General features: G+C 43.6%; 2 protein-coding genes across 10 annotated transcripts in view; one reads left to right on the plus strand and one right to left on the minus strand.

The window, feature by feature from the left end:
- The window catches only part of TVP23A (trans-golgi network vesicle protein 23 homolog A), a 32880-nt gene extending 17692 nt beyond the window's left edge, over positions 1-15188 (plus strand). For 2 of the 3 annotated variants that reach the window (XM_029577384.1, XM_029577386.1), the window contains exons 6-8: positions 1055-1183; positions 10000-10080; positions 14872-15188. In XM_029577384.1, coding sequence (XP_029433244.1) covers positions 1055-1183; positions 10000-10032 — 162 coding nt within the window. In that variant the 3' untranslated portion in view covers positions 10033-10080; positions 14872-15188. The remainder of the gene's footprint in view (positions 1-1054; positions 1184-9999; positions 10081-14871) is intronic. The other variant, XM_029577385.1, reaches the window with a different exon arrangement.
- The window catches only part of NUBP1 (nucleotide binding protein 1), a 39891-nt gene continuing 38160 nt past the window's right edge, over positions 14915-16645 (minus strand). For all 7 annotated transcript variants that reach the window (XM_029577382.1, XM_029577379.1, XM_029577380.1 and 4 more), the window contains one exon: positions 14915-15550. In XM_029577382.1, the coding sequence (XP_029433242.1) occupies positions 15498-15550 (53 nt within the window). In that variant the 3' untranslated portion in view covers positions 14915-15497. The remainder of the gene's footprint in view (positions 15551-16645) is intronic.

Here is a 16645-nt window from a genome sequence, read left to right on the forward strand (position 1 = left end):
CAAATAGCAAGTGTAATTGTGTGCCCATAGCTTTGCCAGGGTAATTTTCAAAGCAAACAAGCGCATTGTCTATTTTGAGGGTGTAACTTATGCACATATTTGCTAGCTAACTCACGTACGATGTTTCAAAAGTACCACTTGATAAGTCATCTGTTATATTCGTTAAAAATGGCCCATCTACAGAGCTGCTCATTTTTACAGTCCTCCCAGCTAAATAATGCAGAAAGTATGGCAGTGATAAGTCACGAGAAAGGAGGAGGGGGGATCTATCAAGGGGTTGATAAATAATAGCTACCTGGAAAGGTAATGGAATGAATAAGTAGTGGGCCTCAAAGGATGAAAAAGAGTGGGACTGAGGTGGAAGAAGGGGTTGAAACCTATAGGAGGAGAGCAGCAGTCCAACACCACCCTTAACCCTACTGGGCAAGGTGTGTGGAAGAAAATATAACCTCTGGGACAGCAGCAACTGAAGCAGAGTCCTCATGGGAAAGCCAAACTTCAGTCAAAGCAAGAAGATTAAGAGTATGAGCGATTTAAAGAGATCATGAATGTAGGCAGGCTTATTGGAAGTAGAGTGAGCATTCCATAGGGAGTATGAGAAGGAGGAGGAGAATAGGAATAAGATTGCAGGGGTCATGGTTTGATATGCATAGATGGGGTGAAAGTTGCTTTCAAGGGCCAGGATTAGGATTGATATCCCATCTGAGGGCAGGAGAAGGAACAGGAGAATATGTAGAAGAAAAGTGGAGGTACGACGACAGCAATGAGGATAAGATGCTGTTAAGGAGAGTGGAGATGGCTGGAAGAGAACTTTGAAATTCAAGAGCAGTGGACAGAACAGAAAACACAATGGCAGGTGAGGTAAACAGTGTAGAGAATGGGAACAGTAAATGTTGGTAGTGGTCTGCAGGAAGGGATTAAGATTGAAGAGGATTAGCATCAGGAAGATGCTAATCCTCTTCAATCTTAATCCCTCAAGGACTGAATACAAATAATATGCAATGAAATATATTGTGCTAAGTATATATTGACACAGCTATTCCCTTTGTCATAGGCCCTTGTGATAACTGGAATCTCTCTTCAAACTGCTAACCTCTATGGCTATATCCATTGTAAACTTGGAGGACAAAAAAGTATCAGCAAAAGAGCATCACGATTTTTGTCCCAGCAGCTGTTTCAAAGGGTAAGTTTCAATGCTGGTGGTTCAAAAGACACTGACAAATATTTAACCAAGACTAGTCTTTTTCTCTTAATAATGAAAATAGATAGATCTTCTTAGCCCTTGTTTAAGGAGATTGCCTGCTAGGTAAGATCTGTTACGTCATTAAGTCCACTCATTATTCGGTTGGATTAAATGTCTTTTCTTTAAATCCTACAGTAATTTCCATACTTATTCCATTTGAATTGTCTGCAGGTAAGGACTGGTTTGGCCATGGTCAAACAACAGATGTTAAAGAAGCTTAAAAGGTTGAATATACATTTTGCAGTACTATACCAGTTGATTCCTTGCATCTAGAAAAAAATATTTGCTGATGTAGTTTGTCAGCATAAATTTTGTATTTTTGTATCACAGATCTAGGAAAAGAGGAAGTGAGGTAATTCCCCCAACAACACATTCTATCGCCATGTCAGTGGCTAGTCAGAGAATATATTCAAAATGGATTATAAAATGTAGCTAAACTAATGCTTAAGTATTTTGTAAAGTATTATGTCTCTTTAGAGAGCTACAGAACACAGGTAACATACCACTAAATATATATATATATATTTTTTACCATGAGGTCAGTATTTAAAAGCCATTTGTAACACCCTCAGTAGTGGTAAACTCTTGGTGCTGTGGCAGGGTTGGCGCAACCTAACGAATGAACCCTCTAGGCAGATGTGCCCTGTGGCGGGACTGGCTTGAATGTTCCCTATACCAGCAGACTCCCCCCACAGGTTGAGCCCTTGGGATTTGGTGGCCGGCAGGACTTAGGTGGGTCCCTACTGCAATCCAAGGAACAATGTCTGAGGCCAAGCGAAGGTCAGGGCGGGCAGCAGACAACAGGTAAGAGAAGACAAGCCAAAGGTTGGAGCAGGCAGCATACAAAGCGAGATCATATCCATAGCAGAGGTCAGGTCTAGGCGGCAATCGAGAAGTGTCAAGGCCCAGAGCTGAGATCAGAATCCAGGAAGTCAACTGAGGGAAGACAGGACAAGACAACAACAATGAATGAGAGAAAATTTGCATATTATGGAGGCAGTGCATGCAAATTTTCTCTCATGCATATTCATTGTGGATATCCTGAAAACCTGACTGGCTGGGGGGTCCCCAGGACAGAGTTGGGAACCACTGATCTAGGCCCACCAAACCAACTTCTCTTCTGCGACTGAAGAACCTGAACGTCATCGAGTTAGCCCTGGTTGCCATGAAATCCAGCTGAGGAACTCCCCATCTGGCACAAATGTGATTCCAGGTCTCCGGGAACATCTCTCACTCCCCAGGATCCAGTTGCTGTTGGTTTAGAAAATCCACCTGCACGTTGTCCACCTTTGCGACATGAGAGGCTGTGATCCCTTTGAGGTGGTGTTCTGCCCGTGCAAACAGTAGCTGAGCCTCCTGAGCCACAGAGAGGCTTCTTGTACCTCCTTGATGGTTGATATATGCCACCGTCATCGCATTGTCCGACAACACCCAAACTATCCAATTCCGGACCAGGGGCAGAAAACGCTCCAAGGCCCTATGCACCGCTCTTGTCTCCAAACGATTGATCAACCAGGTCTTCTCCGCATTCGACCAGTGCCCATGAGCTGAGTGCCCCATACACACTGCTCCCAGCCTATGAGGCTGGCAACCATGGTTAGAATCATCCGATCCAGGACTTCCAGAAGCATGCCCTTGCCCAGATTGGTCCGAGACAACCACCACTCCAGGCTGGTCTTGGCTTCCTGCCTCTGAGGTAAGGGGACATAATACTCCTTGGATGACGGGTTCCACCGAGACAACATTGCTCTCTGTAATGGGCACATATGGGCAAAGGCCCACGGGACCAGATCTAGTGTTGACGTCATGGACCCCAGCACTTGCAGATAATCCCAGACCTTTGGGATTGGAAGATCCTGCAACCGGGAAACCTGCTCCTGCAATTTTGACATTCTGTCTTTGAGAAATACCTTTCCCTGTCGGGTATCAAAGAGTGCCCCCAAGTATTCCAGAGGGTACCAGGTGGCTCTTTGTCACATTGATCATCCAACCCAGGGTGCTCAGGAGTTAGCTAACTCACTGCACAGAGCGAGCACAGTCCTCCGTCTTCACTTGGATGAGCCAGTCATCCAGGTAGGGGTGAATCAACACCCCCTCCCTTTTCAAGGCCGCAGTCACCACCACCATCACTTTCATGAAAGTGCAGGGAGTGGTGGCTAAGCCGAAGGGAAGGGCCTGAAACTGAAAATGCCAACCCAGCACCTTGAATCGCAGGAATCGTTGATGTTCTTTACAGATACAAATATGGAGATAAACCTCGGTGAGGTCCAAGGACGCCAGAAATTCTACTTTGCGGACAGCCGCAATCACCATATGCAGGATCTCCATCCGGAATCGTGGTACTTGTAAGTTCAAGGTCACCTTCTGGCAGTCCAAGATAGGATGGAAAGTGCCCTTCTTCTTCGGTACTACAAAGTAGATGGAATACATTTCCTACCCCTGCTCATCCAGGGGAACCGGGAGGATGGCTTCCAAGCTTATCTGTGTAGAGTTTCTTCTACCACATTGTGGTTGCTTTGAGAAGAACAGTGCGACTCCAGAAAGGCGGCGTTGAGTGGGTGAGAAAATTCTAAGGCGTAATCATCTCTTATCACCTCGAGGTCCCACTGGTCGGAGGTAATCTTGGCTTACTCCTCGTAAAACCAGGAAAACCTGCCCTCGACTGGGACCAATGAGGAATGGGCGCCCCTGGCCTCATTAGGCTGGCTTATTTGCTCCAGACCCCTGACTGGAGCCGCCTCTAAAGGAACGGCCGAGACCCTGAAAGGCCTGCTGATGATTCAACGACGACTTCTGTCCCGCTGCTGAAGAACATCTACTGGCCCGAAACCTCCGCAATTCCCGAAAACAAGAGCGAGCGGGAAAACTCCTCTTAATGACCTTCTTATCCTCCAGGAGCTTATTGCCCTTAGTTTCACCCAGAGACTTCTTGAGCTGGTCTAGGTCCTCCGCAAAGAGGGAGTGTTACATAACTGAGTCTTAGACCACAGGTCCACCAACCAATTGCACAGCCACAAGAGGCGCCGAGCCACTACCAGCGAGACCATACTCCTAGCCGTAGTGCGTACCAGATCATACAAAGCATCTGCCACATAGGCTATCCCCACCTCCAGACGGGCTGCCTGAGTGGGGGACAGTACTCCCAGAGATACCTGCTCTTGCGGTCCCTGAATCCAGCATAAGCAAGCATGCTGCATCAAGCTAGCGCACACCACCGCCTGGAGGCTCAGCGCTAGACCTTGAACATGTGCTTCAATTCGACCTCCAATTTACGATCCTGGACATCTTTGAGGGCCGCCACCCTGGCCGCCGGTATCGTAGTCTTCTTGGTCACAGCCGATACTGCAGCATTGACCTTAGGCATTTTAAGGCCAAGTGCTCCTCCAACAAGGGATACAGCTTCGCCATGACCCTTCCAACCTTCAGGCCAGCTGCCAGGGAGCTTCTGAATCTTCTTTGGAATGGGAAAGGCACTGGGAGGACCCTGTAAACCATCCAGGACGGGGTTAATGCCCTCACTATCAGACTCTTCCTGAGTCAGCTTGACCCTTAATTCCTCCAGAACCTGAGGAATGAGTGGCCAGAGTTCCTCCTTCTGAAACAAGCACACCACATGGGGGTCGTCGCCCTCTGCTCTGGAAGCTTCCACGAGGTCCAAGTGAACTTTGCCACTATCCTCAGGAGGCTGGTCTCCATCTGGGTCTCCCTCCAGGTTGCAGTCGGAGAGGACGCATCCTCCTCCCAATGGATTGTCCGAGTCTCCCAGATCTCTAGAGTCCTGATCTGGGCGAGCGGCCTGCAACCTGCAATGCCTGTCCAGTCTCCCCAAGAGCGCCCCAGAGGATGCCCAGGCTCTCTTGTGTGGTCCCAAAGATGGCTCCTTGGGTCTTCGCTTGGCTGCCTGATGTGCCAGAAAAGCCTCATGCATAAGCAGGATGAATTATTTATTTATTTATTTATTTATTTATTTATTTATTTATTTATTTAAATAATTTATATACCGGAGGTTCCTGTATAATATACATATCACCCCGGTTTACAAGGAACAGTAACTATCGCTACATTTAGCGGTTTACATAGAACAGAATATAAAATGAAGTTTTTACATTGAACAAATGAAGTAAACAAGTTTTTACATTGAACAAACTAAGTAAACAAGTTTTACATTGAGCAAATTAAGCAAATTAAACTAAGTAAGCAAAAAGAGAATTATAATAAACCGTTAATAAACATGTAGTTAATAAATCCATAAATTAAACCGTTAATAAACATGGTTAATAAGTCAATAAATAACATGAGTATGTGTGTGTAGTATGTATGTGGTCAGCATGAATATGTAAATTTCTGAATTGAATAAAGGAAGAATATAAAAGATCTGAATATATCGTTGTGGGAGTGAAAAGACTTTTCTTCCTATTCTTGGCTCTAGGGGAAAGCTTGTTTGAACAGCCAAGTCTTAAGTTTCTTTTTAAATGTAGTGTGGCATGGTTCCAGCCGTAGGTCTGGAGGGAGCGAGTTCCAGAGTGAAGGGCCCGCTGTAGATAGTGCACGTTTCCTCAGAACGGATTTCGCCAGTTGTGTGATTAGTCTGTTCTGATAAGCGCTTCTGGTTGGTTTCACAGATGTGTGTAGTTGAATTTGAAATGTTAGGTTGAGAGGTGCAATGTTGTATAAGGCCTTGTGTATCATCATTAAAGAATTCTGGAGAAAATCCGGAAAAGCCCTCTGAGAACTGTTTAGTGCTGCTAGACTCTGAGACCTCACCCTCCTCAACACCATCCTCACAAAGCTGTGCTGCAGGGGAAGAGAGGTGGAGGAGAGTCACCCGCCTTGCGGTCCATCTGAGCCCCCTGACCGTGATCCCCTCCGGGGATTGGAAGGGGAGAGGAGCCCACCTTGGACCCCACTGCCCCCGCAGACCGGGAGGTCCTTTAGGTTTTCGGACCCTTAGCGGAGGATTTCCTCCCCAAAGCACAGCCAGTGCACAGGGAAAGGGAGTTAAGGTGGGCTGACCAGGTTCTACAGGCCTCCACATGCGGTTTCTCTGTCATCCTCACTGCTACAGTACTCCTGCTGCGAGCAAGGCCACAGCACATGGTCCACCAGGGCGCTGAGCAAAACGAGCGTGGGAAGGCTGGCAAAAGCGGGAGCTGCGGGCGAAAACAAAACTTTGGAGCGCTACAAAACGCGGTAGTAACACGGGAAACTCTGGCCGCCTGTCCCTTCAGCACCATGCAGTCGGCGCAGAGGCCTAGCACAGCACTAAAAATAAACCTGCCCCGAGCAGGAGAAGACTCGCGCCGGAGCAAATAGGTTACCCCCTCCCGCAGAGCGTTGGCGACCACAGCTCCCCACTCCTGCAAGAAAAAAACGGCAGAGCAAACCGCCAAACGCTGCAGGCTGACTCTTCTAGCCATCTCTCAGCAAGCTACAACAAAAAGAACTGAATTTTTTTTTTTAAATAAAACTTTTTACTACAAAAAATGAAGAAAAGAAATACCCCAACGGGGATACTTCCCTGAGGATGCCAGTGGCAGGCAGGAGAGGACCTCGGGGCACGAAGAGGGAGCCAATCCCCTATCATGAGCCCTGGAACCTGCGGGCAACAACAGCCTGGGGTATCCAACAGCCTGGCTCAACTTGAAGGATGGGCCATTAAGGAACCTGACACCTCAAGGAGCAACTCCAGCTCCCCAACTCCAGATCACTCTGCTGGAGACAGAGAAATACTGAGGCCTGCAAGTGGCATGCTTGGTTATGTAGCAGTGCCTCAAAGTTTTGTTCTCTGCCTTCATCTGCTGGTAGGGATGCATAAACCCACTTGTCTGGACTGATCTGGGTATGTTCAGGAAATTACATTTTATGTAGTTTTTAGTGGAAGTTTTCCTGCAACCTGCCAGCAGGCTGACAACACACATTGTCAAATCGCACAGGGCATATGATGCAACTATCCACTGTTCATGTGGCAAAATTGTCCCATTCAGCAACAAGGCATTATCTGCCTCATTTGTCACCTTTCTTGAAGGCTAGTTGTCAGCAAACTTAAAAAAAAAAAAACCCAACAAAAAACCCCTTTTACACATAATATGCCTTTAAATAGTCCCAGGATCCCATCCCGCTAGTCACAGTGTAATGGTTCTCTTCTATTCCTCAGCTCTCTCAACAGATCTGGTTTTCAGAAAAAAATAAATACATGAATACATTCAGTGAAAGTGTATCTCATGAATAATCACTGTGGGTATCCTGCAATCCAGTCTGTTGGGAAGGGGGTTCATCCCTGAATGTTTAGGTTCAGAAGCAGTACTGTAGAACAATATGTGGAATATAATGCTGACAATATTTAAAACATATTGGACCGACCCAGTAGCATAGTCATTTGGAGGCTCCTGGGTTCAGTTCCTGAACAGTTCCTCTGGAGCTGGGGTTATTATAGCAAAAATCAATTGTACCTTCTGTTGCTGGTTTTATTTTATTTTTTTTAATAATTTTCTCTTTATTGCATTTTAAATGTTTACACACTTAACAAGGAAAACAAATGTTGCAGTGCAAAAATCACCATAACATTATTCAGAAAAACAAAGATCTGTCAAACATTGCTAACACATAATATGGGGAGAAAGGAAAAAAATAACATAATTACTTACAACAAATACTAGAGAAAGGAATTAATCAGTTTTTCACATTTGACCTTATTCTAAATATATCTAAGCTGTATTCTCACTTAAAATAGATTTGTCTTTCAAGAATGTTTCCAGGTGCAGTGGGTCAGAAAAAATACATTTTTTTTTGCTTGAAAAGTAGTACGGCACAAACGGAAATTTGAGGAAAAAAGTTGCACCAATAGCCATAGCTTTACTCTTGAAAGCGAGAAATGGTCTCCTCCTTGCCTGGTTGCTTTGGAGACATCAGGAAATATTAAAATTTTCTGACCACAAAATGTAACATCTCTGTTCTTAAAAAAAAAATTCTTAAACACCTGTTCCCTATCCAATTCCTCTAGGAAGGTGGACACTCTAAACTAGATACATTATTTATTTATTTTTTTATTTAAGTTTTTTTTATATACCAACATTCAGGACGATAGTCCCATCATGCTGGTTCACAAGAAACAGGGGTGCAATAATAATAAAACTTTACAATTTGAACAATAGTGCAGAAAAGCAGTTACATATAACAAGGAAATCAATAACTTGGAGTGAGAAGGAAAATGAAGATCAGATAATTATATATATGTATAAATAGCATTGAATAAATAACATTTATTAACGTTATTACTAGCGAAGCATGTTGATTGATGGGAGTTAAATAATGTTGGAGTTAGGAAATGCCTGCGTGAACAGCCACGTCTTGAGTTTTTTCTTGAATGTTGAGATGCTGGGTTCCATTCTAAGATCCGGGGGAATGGAGTTCCATAAAGTTGGACCGGCTGTGGAGAATGCCCGATCTCTAAGCGTGATGTGTCTGGTAGTTTTGGCTGGAGGTACTTGAAGTGATCCTTTGTAAGCATCTCTTGTCGGTCTTGTTGAATGGTGTAATCGGAGGGGGATATGGAGATCGATTGGAGCTAATTGATGGATGTTTTTGAAAATGGTGAGAATGGCCTTGTAGATTATTCTGAAGTGTATGGGCAGCCAATGAAGGTCCATCAGGATAGGGGTTATGTGTTCTCTTCTCCTGGTGTTAGTGAGTATACGGGCGGAGGCATTTTGGACCATTTGTAATGGTTTGGTGTGTGATGAGGGGAGACCAAGCATGATGGTGTTACAATAGTCCAGCTTTGCGAAAATGATTGATTGTAGAATTGTTCTAAAGTCATGTGTGTGGAAGAGAGGTCGTATTCTTTTCAGCACTTGGAGCTTATAAAAGCAGTCTCTGGTGGTTTTGTTGATGTTGGCTTTCAGGTTTAGGTGATTGTCAATTAGAACTCCTAGGTCTCTTACTTGTGTAGTATTTGGTACGGTAGGATGGGTGAGTGTGAGGGAGCTGTTTTCTGGTGTGATGAGTAGAAGTTCCGTTTTTGATGAATTTAGTATCAGGTTGAGACTTGTGAGAAGCTGTTTGATATTTTGGAGGCAGGTTTCCCAGTGAGACAGAGTTTTTGCGAGTGACTCTTCGATGGGGATCAAGACCTGGATATCGTCTGCATAGAGGAAGTGTTTGAGATTGAGGTCGGTGAGAAGTTTACATAAGGGTAACAGATAAATGTTGAACAAGGTAGGAGACAGGGATGAGCCCTGAGGGACTCCTACTGACGCGGGGTGAAGAGAGGATTCTTTATTATGAATCTTAACCTTATATCCTCTGTTGCTGAGGAAGGTTCTGAACCATGATAGGGCAGTGCCTGAGATACCTATGGCTGTTAGTTGGTTGATGAGAAGGGAGTGATTGACCGTATCAAATGCAGACAAGAGGTCGAGTAGTATCAGAAGGAAGGCTTGTCCTTTGTCTAAGCCTAGGATGATGTGGTCAGTCATAGAGATGAGGAGGGCTTCTGTGCTTAAGGTTATTATTAACATTATTAACATCCCCGTTCTGTACTTCCCTCATAGCTACAGTTCATTTAGGAAAATAAAAGATATTTGTTGCTGGTTTTAAGGCAGCACCTCAGCCTAGTGTTTTAGGTTTTGTTAAATGGTCAATTCTGTGCTCAGCAGCACTGTGAAAGTTTTTAAGCTGAAAATATAAATAGTTAGAAAACCAAGCTTCTGAAAGTAGCTTATGGTGCTATGTCAGATTATATTGTTCTCCCTTCCCAGGAGCAATCTGGCACCAGCAGCTGTAGAACATGAACTGCACTCTCCGCTTAGGAGAGACGAAAACCAGAAAACACATCAGCAGTGAGTTCACTCTCTCTTGTTTTCTAATTCTATTTTTTTTTTTTGCTTGAAAATACATAGCCCTACACACCCCGCAGTGGCAAAATTTAACAGCTGCTTTAATCACTTTTAAAATCAGCTCATAGACTAACCAGGTAGTTATTTAAAGCTACTTCATTTACATAATGCTGATACTGTATCACAATTTGACAATGTATTGCTGCCTTCTAGGTCTTATAATTATCAACAATCTATAGTGTCCAGTAGTGGTTTTTTGTTTTTTTAATGTATTAAGTTGGGACCATCGCCAGCCTCTACTTTGAACTACCGCTGCAATACATGTGACAGTTCTAACATGTCAGAAGCATGTCTTTTCCAGCAGGGTGGATGACATTACAAGCTATGTTTGACTTCTGCAGCTTGATAGCTTTTGAGGGATTATTTATTATTACTGATTTCAGGTAGTTAACATCATTTGCCCAAAGTTAAACGTTTATCTCTGATACCAGACAGCAATAAAGATTAGGATGCAGGCCTAGGAAACCTCTTGATCTGTAATTTGGTACGATAACCATTCAATACTAATTGCTCAGATCAGCTGGTTCTCATATAGTCTGGCTAAATGCGGTTTTTCTCTCATATAACACTATCATTGAGGGTTAAAGCTGTTTAGTATTTTATAGTTGATTGGTGTTATGTTAATATGAATGTGGAGATTGGATCTGATTGTTAATTATGTGTAGTTTTAGGTTTGGTTTGTATTAGTAAATGGTATTTATGGCTTTTTAAATTTTTTCTCTGGTCTACTTGGAACATTTTTTTTTTTTTTTGAGAGCTTACCATAGTAAAAAGAATATTTTATTTCTCTTTTGTGATACTATATAAACAGGTCTTTTGGCATTGGCTACAGACTAACATAACCTTAACTGTATAACTAGTTTGTACTTTGGCTTATTTACTGCAACAACAAATAGAAAAGTATCTTTTCTCTATCAGCTAATTGGGTTTTTTCTTCATTCTTCCAGAGGTAGCTCAAACCACTGGAAGTTCATCCTCCTTCCAGGAGATGGAGGCAGAACGTTAATGCAAGCAGATGAGTCTTTCTCTGTTTAAGGACATCTCCAAATTCTCTGCTTCAGTTCTGATGTTTTCCCAAGCTGAAAACATCAGAACTGCACATACTTCTACTATGCACAGTATTATTAGGCTTTTTTTTTTACAGTAAGTATTGTAGAAACATCTTACATCCCTTGATGTAACATAACATATAGTAATGACAGTAGAAAAAGACCAATTGGTCCATCCAGTCTGGCCAGCAAATTTCTAGTGGTAGTAACTGCCGCTCCGTGTAGATTTCTGTTAAGGGTAGTAAATGCTGCTCCGTGCCAGTTACTCCCATTAAAAACCAAATAACTGTCAAACCCATAACAAAATTACTGCTAGCAACAATTTTACAGGGTGAGCAGCCTTCCTAATTCAGACAGTGCTGCTTGAACGTGTTTTTCTTTTGAATTCATGTGACTTTCAGTTGAATGTGCTGTTTGTAAATGCACATGGATGACTGCAGTTGTGCATGCATAAGTTGAACATGAGAGGAAGGAAGTGGAGTCTTTTTGGCCTTTATCAAGTGGTGGCTATGCTTTTGCCGCCCCCAATCAGAGCTGTGAGGACAAAGTAGGTGCTGCAACAGGTGTGGGGGGGGGGGGGGGGGAGGGATAGGGAATAAAGTGAAAGGGCTGGCTGGTGAGGAAGGTAGGAGAAAGAGGGAGAGAGGAGACTTCACCTGGGTGAGGAAGGGAATGAAGGGGGGGAGGGGCTGCATGGGCATGGAGGGGTGGGTATCAATCCCTGAAGACAAGGAAATAGCCACAGTACATGAAATGCCTGAAAAGCAAAATTTAAATCAATGTAAATAAATAGCAGGCTCACTGGAGGCAATATGGTACAAGTCCCAGCTGCTCCAGTCCAGGTACTTGCCATGCAGCCTCTGCTTCCCACAGGCATTTTAGCGCAACAGCCATTAATGCAGCACCAGAAGCTATCCAGAGCCCAGCTCTCTTTTGCTGCAGTTGCCGCTGCAGGCCCTGGACCCCCCACCTCCAGTTCTATAAATGCACTACAGGCTGGAGGTGGGCGAGTGTGCCAGCCGAGTCAGCTCTGCAGCATGAACAGCAGCAGCAAAGGCATGGCGGTGGCTGCAACGGTAGGAAATCAATGATAGCGGTCGGGATGACTGACAGACATATACACACACACAGCCAAGCACTAGGGACACACCCACAACCAGCAGCAGGCATAGCACACACACACACATACAAAACAAATCATTAAATCACTGACACACACACACACACACTTCCAGCAGCACATCACCCTCCCGCACAGCAAGGTTAATGAAGAGAATGCCTTTTGACATTTTGAGTACTCCATGGAGTAAACCTTTCTAGTCTTGAAATAATTACATTTTTATTCATGAACCCGAAACAGGAATGTAATGAATCACACAAAAAGGGGGCTGAGTCCTACCACACAAAGCATAGTGGTATAACAATTCTACAAACATGAGCACTAAAAACATTCTCAGGAAGAGCCTAGTGGTTAGAGCAGTGGCCTACAACCCAGGAGACCAGGGTTCGAGTCCCACTGTCGCTCCTTGTGACCTTGGGCAAGTCACTTATATCTGAACTTTTTACACCACTGTAAGAGGGGGCATTACAAACTCTGGGTGAGTTGGGTTTTGGGGGCAGTTTAACACCATACTCATCCCTATGAACAGCACAGATCCCATCAGTGAAGGTTTAATATAATTTGGAGGGATGAAAGGTGAAGAGAGTAGATTTGTACCATGTTCTCTCTACCTAGCTGCAATCAAGCTAGGTAGAGAGGACATGGAACAAATCTACTCTTCATTCATCTTTCATTCCTCCAAATCACATTAAATCTTCACTGATGGGAACTGTGCTGTTCATACATATGACTGCCCCCCACCACCCCCCCCCCTTTTTTTTTTTTTTTTTTTTTTTTTTTAAAGCACTGGTGCTGTTTTTGCTATATTTATAGCAAAATGATGAGTCTAGGCCAGAATTTGTAGTTCTTGTGTTCCTATTGATATTCCTAAGAAAAGCAAGACTACAAGTCATACAGGCAGTGGTATAAAACCCAAGACTGGACTAGTCAGTCCTGAAAATCTGGAACTAGTTGGCAACCCTAGTCTTATGTCATATAACGTTTGTTGCAAATCATTCACCATTTTGGTTGCCTAGTTCTGCACCACCTCTAGTATTGTAGTTGAAGTCTCACCAATAATCTGTGTTCCTATTGATTGTCCGGCTCCTCATGTGGCACCGCTATTTCTAACTCCTCCAGGACATGCGGGATCATAGGAACCAGTTCCTCCCTTTGAAACAGGCAAATGACCTTAGGATCTTCTCCTTCCATGGATGGTATTTTTCCAGGTTCCTCCTCATCTTGACCGCTGTTGGGTAGAGGAAGCATGAGGGTCATCCCCCAAGGGCAGTCACTGGTCAGACTCCTTGGAGGAAAAAGTCACCTGTGGCACTCTGCCCAGCAGGACCTCTGACCTTATGGATCCTTGTAGCCCCTGGAGCCTCAGACCGCCTGGGCACCTTTCTGGGCGGGCCGGCAGAAGGCCTGCGCCTAGTGGAGCAGCTCCTGTGCTTGCTGGCTTCATATGCTTTGTGTATTAAGAGGATAAAGTTGGGGGGGGAAAAACCCTAAAAATCCCCCTCCAGGGGATCAGGATCCTGACTTGACTGCCCTTCTAGGCCCCCCCCCCCCCGGGCCTCAGCGGGGCTAGAATAAGCTGGCGACAGTGCTGGCGGGAGATACCCTCCCCCTGCCACTCTCTCCTCTGCAGCCGCAAGTCTTCAAAATGGTTGTCACTCCCACGCTTAGCAGGGAACAGGTCAGCCGTTTTTTTTATAAAGCAGCTAGTGACCTCCCAGGCCCCTGCTGCTTAAACAATGCTGCCACAATCTCCAGTGAGGAACCCTCCCCACCGGAGAGGTAGCGGGAGCATCGGCTTGGCTTTGGAGAGCTGCGAGTAGTGCTCCCCACATGTGGAGCAGCGGCATGGCCCGGACACGACCCAGATTGCTCGGTGCACACCGAAAACAGACACAGGATTGGGAGCTGCAAGAACGATTTGCCTGAACGACCTGCGTCAGTCTGCCCCTGGCGACAGGGAGAATGCCAGAAAAAGTATCCCCACTTTTTTTTTTTTTTTTTTAAACTTTCCTAGCCAAACAGAAAACAAATGTACTTTCCTGAAAGAAGGGTGGCAGACGCTTCCCACTATTCTTGCTGAAGCTTTCATACCTGGCATGACTGAATGAGCAATTTAGGGTCCCCAACTCCTGCTCCTTCTATCCTACTACCAGGAGGGATGGCCCCACCAGGACCTGCCAACCTCCTGGGAGGAAGTCTGAAAAAGTTCCAAAATATTCTAGTTTGTTTTGGTTTTTTTTCCCCCAGTCAGGTCCAGAACCGCAGGTTTTGCACCACCTCCATTTGCTGGAGACAGAGAAATACTGAGGAGATGCAGATGGCACACAGGATTAAGAGGCAGTGCCTATGAAATTCTCTCTGTCTCCATCTGCTGGAAGGGAGGCAAAACCCCGGAGTCTGGACTGATCTGGGTATGTACAGGGAACATAAGCATACCTGCTGAGAGGAAAACGAATTTGCAGTGATCTGGGCTATTAGGTGCAATGGTCAAGAAATTATTTTATTAATATCCATGAGTCAGAAGCAAATCAGGTGGATTAATTTGATGTTGCCTTCTTTCCCCAGACACTGTAAACCGAAGAAAAACAAGACAAAGTGGAGACTGCTGAAAGATGGAAATGCTGCCCATCATACAAACTAATGGACAAAACAGTGTTTAATCAACATTTTTTCATTATTTATCAAGCATGAGATCACAGTTCACACTGTAATAAAGTCAAGATTAAAGTTCCCAAAAGTATTGGAAAAGTATTCACCAATATTTCTAAAATGGCACAGTCCTGTAAGTATTTAGTGCCTTCTGTTGCTTTTATTTGTTTTAGTCCAAATGTTAACTTATTTATGTAGAACAAAGATCTTTCAAATAAAAAAATTGCATAATGCACAAAGTTCTACTTATTTGAGAACAGAATCTGGTAGGAAGAGCAGATTTCAAATCGGTCAGTGCTGCACTGCTCTTGAACATCGGAAGTTAGGTTTCTCCCACATTAGCCGCTTGCTCAAGTTTGCAGTGCAAGAATGCTGCACATTCTTACTCCAAAAATGAAAGGGTTATGTGATGAATCTGCATCAAAAAAACTCATAGCTGTTTGCAGAATAAAGGGTCTAGAATTTTCAGATTCCAGTGCTAAAGCTTGTACCAAGTTGTGTTCCGAAGAATGTGCCTTTGATGATGTAGATCAGTGGTTTGGTTATGTATTCTTGCTGATCTGACAATAATGCATATCACAATGTTCCCGAATTCCTATGCAGGTAGAAAAATATGGTATTACAAAATGCCCCAAAATCAGCATCTTTCAGTTACATAACAAACATGAACGTGGGTGTGATAAAGATTTGCTATAACCAGATGATCAGAGTGCCGGCATGTCCCATATGATTTTTCTCTTATTCTATGCCATTTTATTTCCCAGATTTATAGGCTGCCTAGCACAAAGCTCTAGGAGACTTACATAAATCACAATTTAAAATGAACATTGTCACTGGTCCAGTTCACAGAAAAATACCAACTTTTTATTAATTTTACATTTTATACCATTCTTCCCAGCAATATCTCAGAGCAGTTTCTAACAAAAATGACATTCAACAATGCCACAATACAAAACAAAATTCTATGTTAAAAATCATCATAATCTTAAACAAACATAAAGAGGGTCATTTTCAAACCCATTTGCACTGGTAAAGCACTCTTATCTGCAAAATCTAGTTTTGAGATTACCCTCTTGTGGATGGGTAAACAGGCAGATAGTGTCACTACATGACGAACAATAAGAGGCAGGGCTAGAGAGGGTTCTGCATTTGCATATAGAAAAATTAAATAAAAACAGCAAGAAAAAAAAACCAAAACAAAATGCCAGGATCGAAAAGTTAAAGAAAATAGCCACATCTTGGTATATTTCGAAAAAGAAGCAAGTTAGCCAGTTTCACCAGGGCTTAGGTGAGTCATTCCCAATAAGTTTATATTGGAGCGGAGGGAATGTGCTTACAATTTACACTCACTCTAATGTGACAGGTTTTGATATATGTGATTCAAAAAATCAGAAATCCACAAAACAAGCCCCCAAAAACTCAGACGTCTGAGGTAACTATAATAAAGTAAAAAAAAAACACACCACACTGTTCCTCAGTATATTTTTATCACATTCAATCAGTTGTGTTCTATATCAACGTTTTGTAGGACCTTCATTGGAACAACCTTAAACCAACTGATAAGTTGTATAACCTTTTGGTCCACTTTTATTTAAATATATTTTTTTCTTTTTTAATGTCCATTATCTATGAACTTTTCATATTTTTCTTAAAACACAGTCCCAAACCGTGAAGATCCTTATTTGGTTTA

This window comes from Rhinatrema bivittatum, chromosome 14 (assembly GCF_901001135.1).
Source record: "Rhinatrema bivittatum chromosome 14, aRhiBiv1.1, whole genome shotgun sequence".
Classification (NCBI taxonomy): Eukaryota; Metazoa; Chordata; class Amphibia; order Gymnophiona; family Rhinatrematidae; genus Rhinatrema; species Rhinatrema bivittatum.